This window comes from Nicotiana sylvestris, chromosome 1 (genome assembly GCF_000393655.2).
Source record: "Nicotiana sylvestris chromosome 1, ASM39365v2, whole genome shotgun sequence".
Classification (NCBI taxonomy): Eukaryota; Viridiplantae; Streptophyta; class Magnoliopsida; order Solanales; family Solanaceae; genus Nicotiana; species Nicotiana sylvestris.
Genome location: NC_091057.1, coordinates 82,880,463 through 82,893,471, shown reverse-complemented (window position 1 = coordinate 82,893,471; position 13,009 = coordinate 82,880,463). Strand labels below are relative to the sequence as shown.

The following is a 13,009-nucleotide window of genomic DNA, read 5'->3' as shown; positions in this document are numbered from 1 at the left end:
GTTCTCTGTGCCACCATTACGGCACCTACGTTCCTTTTCTTGGATGTACCACCAGACTGTAAAGCCTTATTGGTAGCCCGCAAGGCTCCAAAGTTTGTAACCATACCACTTTTGATGCCTTCTTAATCCTTTCTCCCAGCTTGATGATGTCAGAAATTTATGGTTCTCAATCAACATTAGTCTTTCATAATACTGCGGGTCCTGAGCCCGGACGAAAAACTTGTTCATTTGTTCCTCCTTTAAAGCAGCCTGACCTTAGCAGCTTCTGATCTCTAGTGTGTAGCATACTCGTGGAATGTTTCCTTGGGCTTGTTCTTTAGGTTCTGGATGTAGAACATATCTGGTACATTTTCAGTGTTGAACTTGAATCTGTCCATAAAGTCGGTTGCCATACTCACCCAGTTCGACCATTTCTTTGAATATTGGCTAATGTACCAAGACAAAGTATCTCCTTTCAGACTCCTCATGAAAAGTTTAATGTGGATCCTTTCGTCATTTCCTACTCCGACCAGCTTGTTGCAGTATGTTCTCAAATGAACTCTTGGATCCCATGTACCATCAAACATCTCGAACTTAGGAGGTTTGTACTCCTCGGACAGTTCGACATCGGTTTGTATGCAAATATCTTCGTAGTTCAACCCTCCAATCCCCTTACTTCCTTCGACGCCCTGAATTTGACTAGTCAACTTCTTAAGTTCTTCAGCCAAGTTACTGATGAGTGAGTCTTTATCATCCGATTCAGGTATGCTTGAGATGGGTTTGGTGGAGTGTGGTACGATCTACGCATAGATGGGGGTGTTATAATGAGCATGGAAATGGTCATTTGTGGAGTTCAACGGTTCTGGGATGAGCAGTGGAGTATTATTGGAGGTGTGGCAAGTGTTGTAGTGGTGGTGAGGAGTGGGATGGTTTTGTGTTTTTTGGATATTTTGTGGAGGTGTGGGGTTCTGAGTGTTTGGGAAATTACCGTCTGGAGTGGTGAGAGAATTGATAAATTCGCAAGATTCCGAACTTGATTAAGTTCCTCCTGGAACTTCAACAGTTTCTGCTCGAGTTGGGATGCACTTTCTTTGGAAACCTGAGTACCATGAGTGACCTCTACCCGTTCAGTTGAGTTTTCCTTTCTAGTGTTGTTCGAATCTTCCATCTTCCCTTTGTTCTTGTTTCTGAAAGGACTAAGAGGAGGAGTGGGTGGAGGGCCCCTAAATCTCGTGGAATAGGATAATGATGCCAGAGCGCACAAACTAACCTTTGGGGAGGGGGATAAAACAAAAGTAAAAACAAAAAGCTACTAAGTTAGTGAGGATTATAAGAAAAATGTTGCGATATTTAAACACATAGTGCAAGAATGTAAATCGTGTCCTAACTTGGGGAACCTCTTTGTACCCGAGGTAGGCCTAGCGACAAATTGATTTGAAGAACTTAGAGTGCTAAATGCCTCATTTTATTGATAAAAAGTAGACGAATCCCAAAACGACACTAAATAATAAAATGTCACTAGTGGCCATCAACCTTATTACATTTCTCAAAGCAAAAGAACAAGCTCCTATCTATTTGGTCCCAGAAGGACCTTCCCCAGACTCGACATCTTTGGCTCCATCGAATAGCTTCACCAACTCGTGAAGTCCCAGCAATAGGTAGGCTCTGGCTAGGTGTCCACCCTCGTTTCCTTTAGTATTCTGGCAATCCTCGATTCTTTTGAGAAATTTCCTTTCCAGCTCTACTAAACCCTGCTCCAAGTATCCCAGTCGCTTGTTGGCACTGACAGCCATGTCTTTCCACTCTTCAATTAGCTTTTAGTAGGCTTCTTGTATCTCACGGTGCTCTCTTTCACATTCATGAATCCTCTTGCGCAGTTGATTGTATTTAACCTGTGCCTCGGCCTTTTCATCTATGATTCTGTGACCTCGAACAAACCCGGGTTGACCCAGACCATTATGATTATCCTCCAACCAGCCTGAATAGTATGGAGTACAACCAGCATGGTATATGTCTGGCTCGATGGTATCCCTTCCCACGATGATTTTGAAGTGCCACATATGCTGAGTTTGGCATTTGTAAGGGCTATCATCATCTTGAAATTCTGCTCGGAAGTGAATCATCTTGTCGACCCTTGGTATAACCTGCTTCCTACCAGCCACTCGTAGAGGGGCGTAAGGATAGGTTCCTCTCAAACCGATCAGTATCATAAATGGTTTATCCCTGGATCGGGCGATGAATTCCTCAGTAGGGAACCACTCGAAAATCCATTGTACTTGATCCTCAGTTAGATTTTCAAACAGCTCTAACCACCCCTTGGAATCTTCTGGCTGGGTGAACATGTTGGTCATGTAGTTCATTCGTCTTGGATGATGGAAGGCTATGTGATCATCCCAATCCCTTCGCTGAATCTCCTGCCGATATTCACCCCATTGGAGATGCTTCATGATCCAGAGCTGGAGTAGCACTCGAAATGCTTGGCTCCTTCTTGACACTTCTCCAAGGCTCGGTATATCTCTGCAATGATCATGGGCACTATGCTGAATGGTTGCCCACCAATTCCCTCCATCAGAGTTTTGGTTACCATATCTAGCCTGGTGTGGATCCTTGCTTTCTTCATTGGAAACACTATTATCCCCAGGAAGCAAAACATGAAGACAAAGACCCTTCGGTGAATATGCTCCATTGATGTGAGGGCGAACTCGTCAGGATAAGTATGGTAAGATTTGCTGTGACCGTACCTCTCGTACAAATAATCAAAGGGAATATACGACTCTTTCAAGCATATCAAGTCTGGATTCTTCTTTAGACCCATCATTTTGAGGAAACCTCTACCCTTGCAGTTTTCCGACATTAACAAACTTGGAGTTTCCCATGGTATACCAGCTAATCCTCCTATTTACTCTAGAAGGGGTGTCCTCTCAATGTCCCAGAAGCGGAACACAGACCTATCACAATCCCAGAACAGAGTAGCAGCTTCTATGATCTTGTTGTTAGGATGGATTTCCAGGAGAGAAGGTAGATTTCCTAGGTATTTCCGGACAAGAGTCTGATCACTGTAATGAAGATCCTCCCACCAGCTTAGCAATTTTGGGTGGATGTTGGTGACCATGCCGAATCTGGGGACTTCGTGCCTCATATTTCTACAAGACAAAAAGGTTAGGCCCTTACCCCCACCAAACTCAACTATTAAATATCAATAATTGGCATAAAAACATTTAGTTCTCCAAATAAATGCACAAAATGTGGTAGTGTCTGATTGGGTTTTAGGGAAACCCAGTGGACTTTGGACAAGGCTATCTTAAAGAGTCATTATGCGGAAAACATAACTGACTCGGTTAGGTTTGACCATGATGAATGCACAATTAAACACAGTAAGGTTTCTATAGGGTTTTAGGCTGGTACCCTTGAGTGGACAACTCTAGAGGGAAAGGCGCGAAACCGTCGACTACACCATTGATCGACTGCTTTTACCGCGAATATGACTTTGCCGGATTTAGGGAGGGGATAATATCGGAAGAGCGCAACCACTCATTATAAGCGTTGCTCTGGTATTTTATTTGGAACTAGTGGAATATGATGTTGAAAACATGTTTATGCAATAACTAAAGCAGGTTTTCACGTATTTGCACATTGAGAAAGCAGTAAATACAACAGTTCTTCATAATTTAAAGCAGTAATAAAGGAAAGTACTAAAAGGAAATAAAGGAAAGAAACAAAAAGACAAGTCAGTTTTGTAATTGAAAAGGGGAATTGAATGTTTAAAGGTATTAAACAAATAAAGGCATATAATGAAAATGTCAATCCACAATAATAGTCTGAAATGGTAAAAGCCTAAAAGATCCCCAGCAGAGTCGCCATGATGTCGCGCCCCCTTTTCTCATGAAATTGGGTTTATGACATTTGGGAGGACAACTCGTTCCCTTTTTGGGAATTTGGGTTTGAACTGAAGAGTCGCCACCTAATGATTAAGGTGCATCAGGACACCAAAAAGGTTTGATTTGAGTAACCAGAGATTGGGTAAGGGCTTGAAATTATCCCAAGGGGAAGGTGTTAGGCATCCCTCAAGATCCACTAGTATTGTTCTCGGCTAGACTATTGTTGTGAATTTAGGTGCAAATAACATGTAGGCAAATAAAACTTCAAATAAGAGGGGATTTTCACATAATGATTACAAACGAAATTGGAAAGAATTAAAAGGAAGCTAATTTTCTTAAAAAAATAGTTTGAAATATTTAGGAGAAACAAAGAAACAAAGGGGAAAAGGGGGGTCATATGTTTATTAATAATATGGATCACCCCACACAACATCCGGTAATCACTCCTCAGTGAGGGGCTATACGAGACGTTATCGCGTGGTCATCATATCCGTATCTACCCTTTCCCACCCCATTAAGGTGTTAAAGCGCGGAATGGTCTCGTTTACTTATTGCATGCTATTACCCGTCCCAATCCTATCAGTCCCAAAGGCATTTAGCACTATTAATCCTAAGGGGGAGAGATATTAGGCTTATTTGTAGTTTCAAAGGCAAAATTCTTAGGCGACATATTAAAAACATGTATAGCAAGTTGGGGGAAAGCACATAACAAGTAAAAGGCTCAGATAAACCTCCTTGAACAAAGAAAGCACATAATTAGCATGACTTTCACATACTATTTATGGTCTGATTAAGAACTTAACAGTTGAGACAGACTGATTTATTACATAATTCAGATAAGAAGCCCGAATCAGGCCTACCTGCAGGTTGTAGTTAATAGCACATATTCAGTTTATAACTTCGCCCTAAGGCTTGCTTAAGTGTTGGACAAAGATCCTATAGGCATGGTATCTACTGAATTCAGAAAGCAATAATAATAAAATGAATACGTACAGGTTAAAGAGGTTGTCAGATTATTAAAGAAAGCAAGTTTTCTTTACGAAGGTTATGAGTTCTGTAAATGATGATCCTTATTATTACTGGTTTAGCTATAGACGTGAATGAAGCGATTCAGATTCAATTAATAATTCCTATAAACATGCTTTCTACGCGTAGTTAGTTAGAAGCCTTATAAACATGGTAAAAGTACAGAAACCTTATAGGGATGATATCTAGGTGCTGAAGACGGGTTTTAACCTCTAAACATGGTATCTAACTAGCAGAATTTGTTTTAAGACATGAACATGTTATCTATATACAGTTGATTCCTTAAGACCTATGAACATGATTTCAAGATGAAAATGGATATACAAGATTCAGAAGGACCTATAGGCATATTTTCCATATGCATATGCAGAATTCAGATTTTCATACTTATGGACATAATTCCTATAAGCATGATTTCTATATGCATGCAGATTTCAGAATGACTTATATGCATGATTTCTATATGAGAGTTGCAGAATTTAGAATGACCTATAGGCATGGTATCTACCCTTTGCATACATAGTTACCCGCCCTTTTCACTAGCCATCCCCAAGAGTTTATTACAAATTATTACAGCCCAGAATAATGTAAAATAAATCAGAAAAATGTAAAAAAAAGTACAACCAAAGGAGAGCCTGATTCAGACTTCATGTCTGAAATATGAGATAAACCAACTCCATAAGATCATGATCTATAGCCCTTCTCCCATTCGAGTGTGTCAAAGTTCCCTAAGAGCCTCAAAAAGGACTCCGGGCAATGCTCACACCCAAATATATTATCAGATTAGGACAAGTGCGGTGTGGAAGGGCCATCCCTCAAGTGTCCAAGTTCAGAGGGAGCTCAAAGGGTCCCAAGAAAAGGCTCACAAGAGAGGGGCAGAACTTAAAGACTAAGAGAGTGTGAAAGTGCAGAAACAGAATTCTAAAAGGGGGAAAGGAGATGGAAAGAGCTACAGATAAGTACACATAAGGGGTTTAGGGGGAATAGGGAAATTAAAAAAGGCAAGGGCAGGCTGTGGGTATGCCCAGCAATGGAGAATGCTAGCATACCCAAAAGCCTGTTAGAACACACTATTTAGAGGCTAGGATCCCAAGGGATCAAATTTAATTCATGGATGATAATTTGCATATTTTCATGCCTTAAACCATAGCTCAAACACATAAGGGGCAGGGGTTTGGGATTCATAATAGAACAGGCAGAAAGAAATCAGCATGCTAAAGTAAGTGTTGAACTATACATAAACAGTGAGTAGACATAGATACAAAAGTTGTATATAAACACTTTGTTGTGGTGCTAAAGCTTAAATCAAGACATACCAGTTTCAAAGAAACAAATAGAGAAAGCAGTAGGTCTTGTAAAAAGGCCATAGTGCAGACAATAAGAGAGAATACTATTGCGTGTAAGTGTAAGTTCAGAAAGACTATGAGGATGGGTGTGCTAATGAAAGAGTCATGTATTTGTAGTGTGAAAAACAGGCAGAAATAAGGTAAAAAAACAATTAAGGAACTAGATGTCAATTAAGAATCAATAAACACAAGTCTTCCTTTAATTAAGGAATTTGGACTCAAAAGGTAAAACTATTAAAGGAAAGAAATCAAATAAACATCTTGTGCAAAGTAGGCAACTAGGGGTAAATACATAGAAGTTTATTTTAGGGGCAGAGCTTTGAAATACACGGTTGAATAAATAAGGCAAGAGAAATCTATTAGTAGCCAGTAAATCAAGGATCAATGATTTTGTAACCACTGGTCCATGAATGAACCAACTCAGAAAAGCTGAGAAAAGTTTTTAACTTAAGTCGAGTAACAGGGCAGTCAGCAAACAAGGAAAGAAATCAATCAAAATTATACAAAAGGAAGTCTAAAATTAATCAAAAATTGAAAGCCCTTTTAGAGGGAAGTTCAGCACATATAAAGAGCACACAAGTATCAGGCATACGAAAAGGGGTCAAGTAAAAGGTCTTATAGATTTTAGCAAAAGTCAGAATCATATGAAGAAACAAAACTGAAACAATGATTTTGAAACTTAATGAAGCAGCGGATGAAACAACTCCAGGAACTCAAATAGGTCCAAAAGATTAGGGTTTTTGAAATCAAGCAAGTTCAGAGATGAAGCACAAGCAAATCACATAGCCAATGGTCTCAAAACTTAGATGAACCCCCAAATTCTAGGGTTTTTACCATCAATCGAGTGCAGAGGTGAGAGGACAAGCAATCAAGGAAAAAATACTAATCGAAACAGGTTCAGAGGTCTCAGAAAGAAACTGAGACCGTTAGCATGCTCTTTCAGGAGTAGAAACTCATGAGAAGCATAGTAAAAGAACAACATGCGAGACATAGTAAAAGAAACATAGTACAAGAAGCTAATGAGAAACATAGTAGAAGAAATTGATTAAGAAAGCAGTAGAGGAAACTGATCAAAATATGGTAGCAGAAACTTAACGATAACACAGTAGAAGAAATGTAGTAGAAGAAACACAAAGAACACAGTATAAGAAACATAGTAGAAGAACCACACAAAAGAAAAAGAAAAATCAGAGATACATCTAAAACCCTAGATCGGAAAATAAAGGCTTTGAAAGCATAACTTTTGAAAGAAATATCAGAAAATCATTTAAAAACTTAGGAAAAACATGGATTTGGAACAGATCTACAGAGATCAGAAAAACCTCAAAAGCTAGGGTTTCAGAGAAACCCAGACGGTGAGAAAGGCTTGGATCTAAGCATGAGAAGTCAAGGCCAAGCTCGAAACAGACATGGCTTGCCGGCGCAAGGCCGGAGATGGCCGTGAAACTTGAATCAACAAGGGTCTGGACCCAGCTCTTCGTGGTCAAGTCATGAAACTTCAGTAACCAAGCATGAGGAGCCATAGAAGGCTGGTGGGTGGTGAAACCTCCAACAATTCAGGCTAGGAGGTGGTCATGAAAGATGGATGAAACTCATCGGAGAGGAAGAGAAGGGGGAAGGTTCTAGAGAGAACCAAAGATAGAGAGATAGTGAGAGAGTCGGTTGAGTGAAGAATGAGAGGGGTTTTGGGGGGTCGTTTGGTTTAATTTGGTAAGAGCGGATCTGGACCGTTGATAAAAAATGATCAACGACCAAGATTTAGTCCGGGTTGGGTAGGGTAGATTTAGGATTGGGCTTTGGTCTTGGGTTGGTTTAATTTGGGTTTGATATTGAGTTTAATCGGGCCAAATTAAAAGGCCAAATGTGGCTATAAGTTATATAGCCCCTTTTTCCCCATTTAATTTGTAAAAAGAAAAATAATAAACAAATTTCTGAAAACAAATTAAAAGCACTAAAATGACTTATAACGCATAATTATCAATTTTAAAATACAAAATCCCATTTTATAAACATGAGACTGATTTAAACATAAAAATGGCTAATATTGCAATTATGCAGTTTTATCCATAAAAAAAACAAATAAATTTGTAAAAAAAATGTGTGAAAAATGTCTTAGCTATATTTTAATATAAACATGAGAATCTAATAAATAAATCACAAAAATGATAACTTGGGGACAATTATTAGGTATTTCTTGATAAAATAAGGTAGTAAATTGATTTGAAAATTAAGAAAAAATAATGTAACCTTGGGATATACTTATATATGCATATACATGCTATTTTGAAAGGTGTTTTGCATGTAAAAATATAGGGAAAAATTGGGTATCAACAGCTAATAGGGGATCGGGGCGTAAATTCTTAAGATGAGCGACCGGGTCGTCACATCCTCCTACACTTAAACATTCGTTCGTCCTCGAACGAGCATAAAGACATACCTGAAGTAGTGAAAAGATGAAGGTAACGGATGCACATATCCTGCTTGGTCTCCCAGGTCGCCTCCTCGACCGGCTGGCCCCGCCACTGAACCTTTACTATAGCAATGTTCTTTGACCTCAGCTTCCTAACCTGCCTGTCCAATATTGCCACTGGCTCCTAAACATAAGATAGATCCTTGTCCAACTGGACTGAACTGAAATCCAACACATGCGACGGATCAATGTGATACCTCTTGAGCATCGAAACATGAAATATCGGATGAACTCCTGCCAAGCTGGGCGGTAATGTAAGCTCATAAGCAACCTCCCCAACGCGCCTCAATATCTCAAAAGGGCCAATAAACCTTGGACCCAACTTCCGTTTCTTCCAGAATCTCATAACGCCCATCATAGGCGAAACCCGAAGCAGAACCCGTTCTCAAACCATATAAGAAACATCACGAACCTTCCGGTCTGTGTAACTCTTCTGTCTAGACTGGGCTATATGGAGTCTATCCTGAATCACCTTAACCTTCTCCAAAGCATCCTGAACCAAGTCTGTGCCCAATAGCCTAGCCTCACCCGGCTCAAACCAACCCACTGGGGATCTACACCGCCTCCCATATAAAGCCTCATATGGTTCCATCTGAATGCTGGACTTATAGCTGTTGTTGTAAGCAAACTCCGCCAATGGCAAAAACTGATCCCAAGACCCTCCAAACTCAATTAGACACGCACGGGGCATATCCTCAAGAATATGAATAGTGCGCTCGGATTGTCCGTCCGTCTGAGGGTGAAATGTTGTACTCAACTCCGCCCGAGTACCCAACTCTTGCTGAACTGCCCTCCAGAACTATGATGTGAACTGAGTACCTCTATCTGAAATGATGGACACTGGAATATAATGCAAATGAACAATCTCCTGGATATAAATCTCCGCCAACCACTCCGAGGAATAAGTAGTACACACAGGAATGAAATAAACGGACTTGGTCAGCTGATCCACAATCACCCAAATAGCATCAAACTTCCGCAAAGTCAGTGGGAGCCCAACCACAATGTCCATGGCGATCCGCTTCCACTTCCACTCTGGAATCTCTATCTGCTGAAGCAACCCACTCAGTCTCTGGTGCTCATACTTCACCTGCTGATAGTTGAGACACCAAGCTACGAATCCAACTATATCTTTCTTCATTCGCCTCCACTAATAGTGCTGCCTCAAATCCTAATACATCTTTGCAGTACCCAAATGGATGGAATACCGCGAGCTATGGGCCTCCTCTAGAATCAACTCCCGAAGTCCATCAACATTGGGTACGCAAATCCAACCCTGCATCCTCAATACCCCATCATCACCAATAGTCACATCTCTGGCATCACCGTGTTGAACCTTGTCCTTGAGGACAAGCAAATGAGGGTCATCATAATGTCGCTCCCTGATGCAATCAAATAAGGAAGACCGAGAAACCACGCAAGCTAGAACCCGACTGGGCTCTAAAAGATTCAATCTCACAAATTGGCTGGCTAAGGCCTGAATATCCATCACCATAGGCCTCTCTGATGCTGGTAAATAAGCCAAACTCCCCAAACTCTCTGCCCGCCGACTCAAAGCATCAACCACCACATTGTCTTTGCCGGGTGATACAAAATAGTGATATCATAGTCCTTCAACAACTCTAACCACCTCCTCTTGCGCAAATTTAGATCCTTTTGCTTGACCAAGTGCTGCAAGCTTCGATGGTCAGTATAAATCTCATAGGGAACCCCGTATAAATAATAGCGCCAAATCTTCAGGGCATGAACAATGACAGCTAACTCAAGGTCGTGAATAGGGTAGATCTTCTAATGTATATTAAACTGTCTGGACGCGTAGGAAATCACCCTACCGTCCTGCATCAACACTGCTCCGAGGCTAACCCTCGAGGAATCAGAATAGACCGTATATGACCCTGAACCTATAGGCAGTATCAAAATTGGGGTTGTTGTCAAAGCTATCTTGAGCTCTGAAAGCTCACCTCACACCCCTCAGTCCACTGGAACAGAGCAATCTTCTGGGTCAATCTGGTCATAGGGGCTGCAATCGATGGAAACCCCTCCACAAAAAGACGGTAGTAGCCTACCAAACCAAGGAAACTACGGATCTCGGTAGCTGAGGATGGTCTGGGCCAACTCTGCACGGCCTCTATCTTCTTCGGATCCACCTAAATACCCTCACTCGATACCACGTGGCCTAAGAATGCCACTGAATGTAACAAAAACTCACATTTCGAGAACATAGCATATAACTTCTTCTCTCTCAAAGTCTGAAGCACAGTCCTCAGGTGCTGCTTATGATCTTCCCAACTCTGGAAATACACCAGAATATCATCAATAATGACAATGAAGAATGAGTCAAGATATGCTAGAACATACTCTGCATCAAATGCATAAAGGTTGCTAGGGCATTGGTCAGCCCAAATGACATAACAAGGAACTCGTAATGACCATACCGAGTCCTAAAAGCAGTCTTCGGGACATCTGGCTCTCGAATCTTCAACTGATGGTAACCTGAGCGCAAGTCGATCTTAGAAAATACCCATGTGCCCTGAAGCTGGTCAAACAGATCATCAATATGAGGCAAAGGATAACGGTTCTTAACAGTAACTTTGTTCAACTGGCGATAGTCTATACATATACGCATAGAACCATCCTTTTTCTTCACAAACAAGACAGAAGCACCCCAAGGTGATACACTGGGCCGAATAAAACCTTTATCAAGTAATTCCTGTAATTGATCTTTCAACTCCTTCAACTCAAGAGGAGCCATATGATACGAAGCAATAGAAATGGGCTGAGTGCCCGACAACAAATTAATGCCAAAATCAATATCTCTATCAGGCAACATGCGTAGAAGGTCAGCTGGAAACATATCGGGAAAATCCCGTACTATTGGGACTGAATCAACTGAAGGGGTATCAATACTAACATCTCTCACATAAGCTAAATACGCGTCACACCCCTTCTCAACCATACTCTGAGCTTTAAGAAAAGAAATAACTCTACTAGAAGTGTGATCTAAAGTACCCCTCCACTCAACACGTGGTACACCTGGCATAGCTAGTGTCACAGTTTTGGCGTGACAATCAAGAATAGCATAATGGGGCAACAACCAGTCCATGTCCAAGATAATATCAAAATCTACAATGCTAAGCAACAATAAATCGGCTCTGGTCTCAAAACCACTAAGAGCAACCAAACACGACCGATAAATGCGGTCCACAATAAGAGAATCTCCCACATTAGTAGAAACATAAACATGGGAACTCAAAGAATCTCGAGATACACCCAAATGCGAAGCAAAATAAGAAGACGCATAAGAGTAAGTAGAGCCTTGATCGAATAGAACCGATGCATCTCTGTGACAAACCAATATAATACTTGTGATGATAGAATCGGAGACAACAGCCTCGGTACGGGCAGGAAAGGCATAGTATCTGGCCTGGCCTCCCCCTCTAGGGCGACCTCTACCTCCCCGACCTCAACCTCTAGCTGGCTGAGCAGGTAGGGTAGCCACTAGAGCTGTAACCATAGCCTGAGAACTCTGCGGGGCACGCTGTAGCTGAGAAGTCTGTGGAGGTGCACCCCTCCCAAGTTTAGGGCAATCCCTCACCATGTGGCATGTGTCACCACGCTCAAAACAAGCTCTGGGAGGACGTAGCAGCCATGACTGGCTTGGGCCATGTCTGCTAGACTGACCTCTAAAAGCACCTCGCGCAGTAGGCACGCTAGAAATCGGAGGTACATAATAAGGCTCCTGAGGCCTAGGAGGGGCTGGAATAACACTGGCTGCTGGAAGAGCTGAATGAACAGGGCGACTCATATAAACCCTACCATGACGACCTGTAGCTGGGGCACGAGCACCAGAGAAATGGTCCGACTCTCGAGACCTCTTGGTCTCCCTCTCCTCTTTCTCCCTAACATGCATACCCTCAATTCTCCAAGCAATTCTCACTAGTTGCTGATAAGAGATATCCATCTCTAACTCACGAGCCATGCTAGACCTAATGCTGGGAATAAAGCCCTCAATAAACTGGCGAACCCTCTCGCAAATAGTAGAAACCAAGGCTGGGCATGTCTAGCCAAGCTAGTGTAACGGACAACATACTCTAAGACAGTCATAGCACCCTGACACAAATGCTCAAACTCTGCGTGCCATGCGTCCCTGAGGCTCTAAGGAACATAATCTCTCAGGAATAGATCTGAAAACTGAGTCCAAGTTAGTGTAATAGCCTTATCCGGACTATCTAACTCATTGGTGCGTCACCACTCATAGGCGGCTCCTCGAAGCTGGAAAGTAGAGAAGGAAACCTCACTCGATCCTGATA

General features: G+C 41.7%; 1 protein-coding gene across 1 annotated transcript; it reads right to left on the bottom strand.

The window, feature by feature from the left end:
• Positions 1-272: 272 nt before the first annotated feature.
• On the bottom strand, positions 273-12,678 carry LOC138871977 (uncharacterized). The gene is made up of 2 exons (XM_070149906.1): positions 12,295-12,678; positions 273-779 (listed from the first exon to the last, which is right to left on the bottom strand). The coding sequence occupies exons 1-2, from the start codon at positions 12,676-12,678 to the stop codon at positions 273-275; spliced, it is 891 nt and encodes a 296-aa protein (XP_070006007.1).
• Between the last annotated feature and the right edge of the window lie 331 nt (positions 12,679-13,009).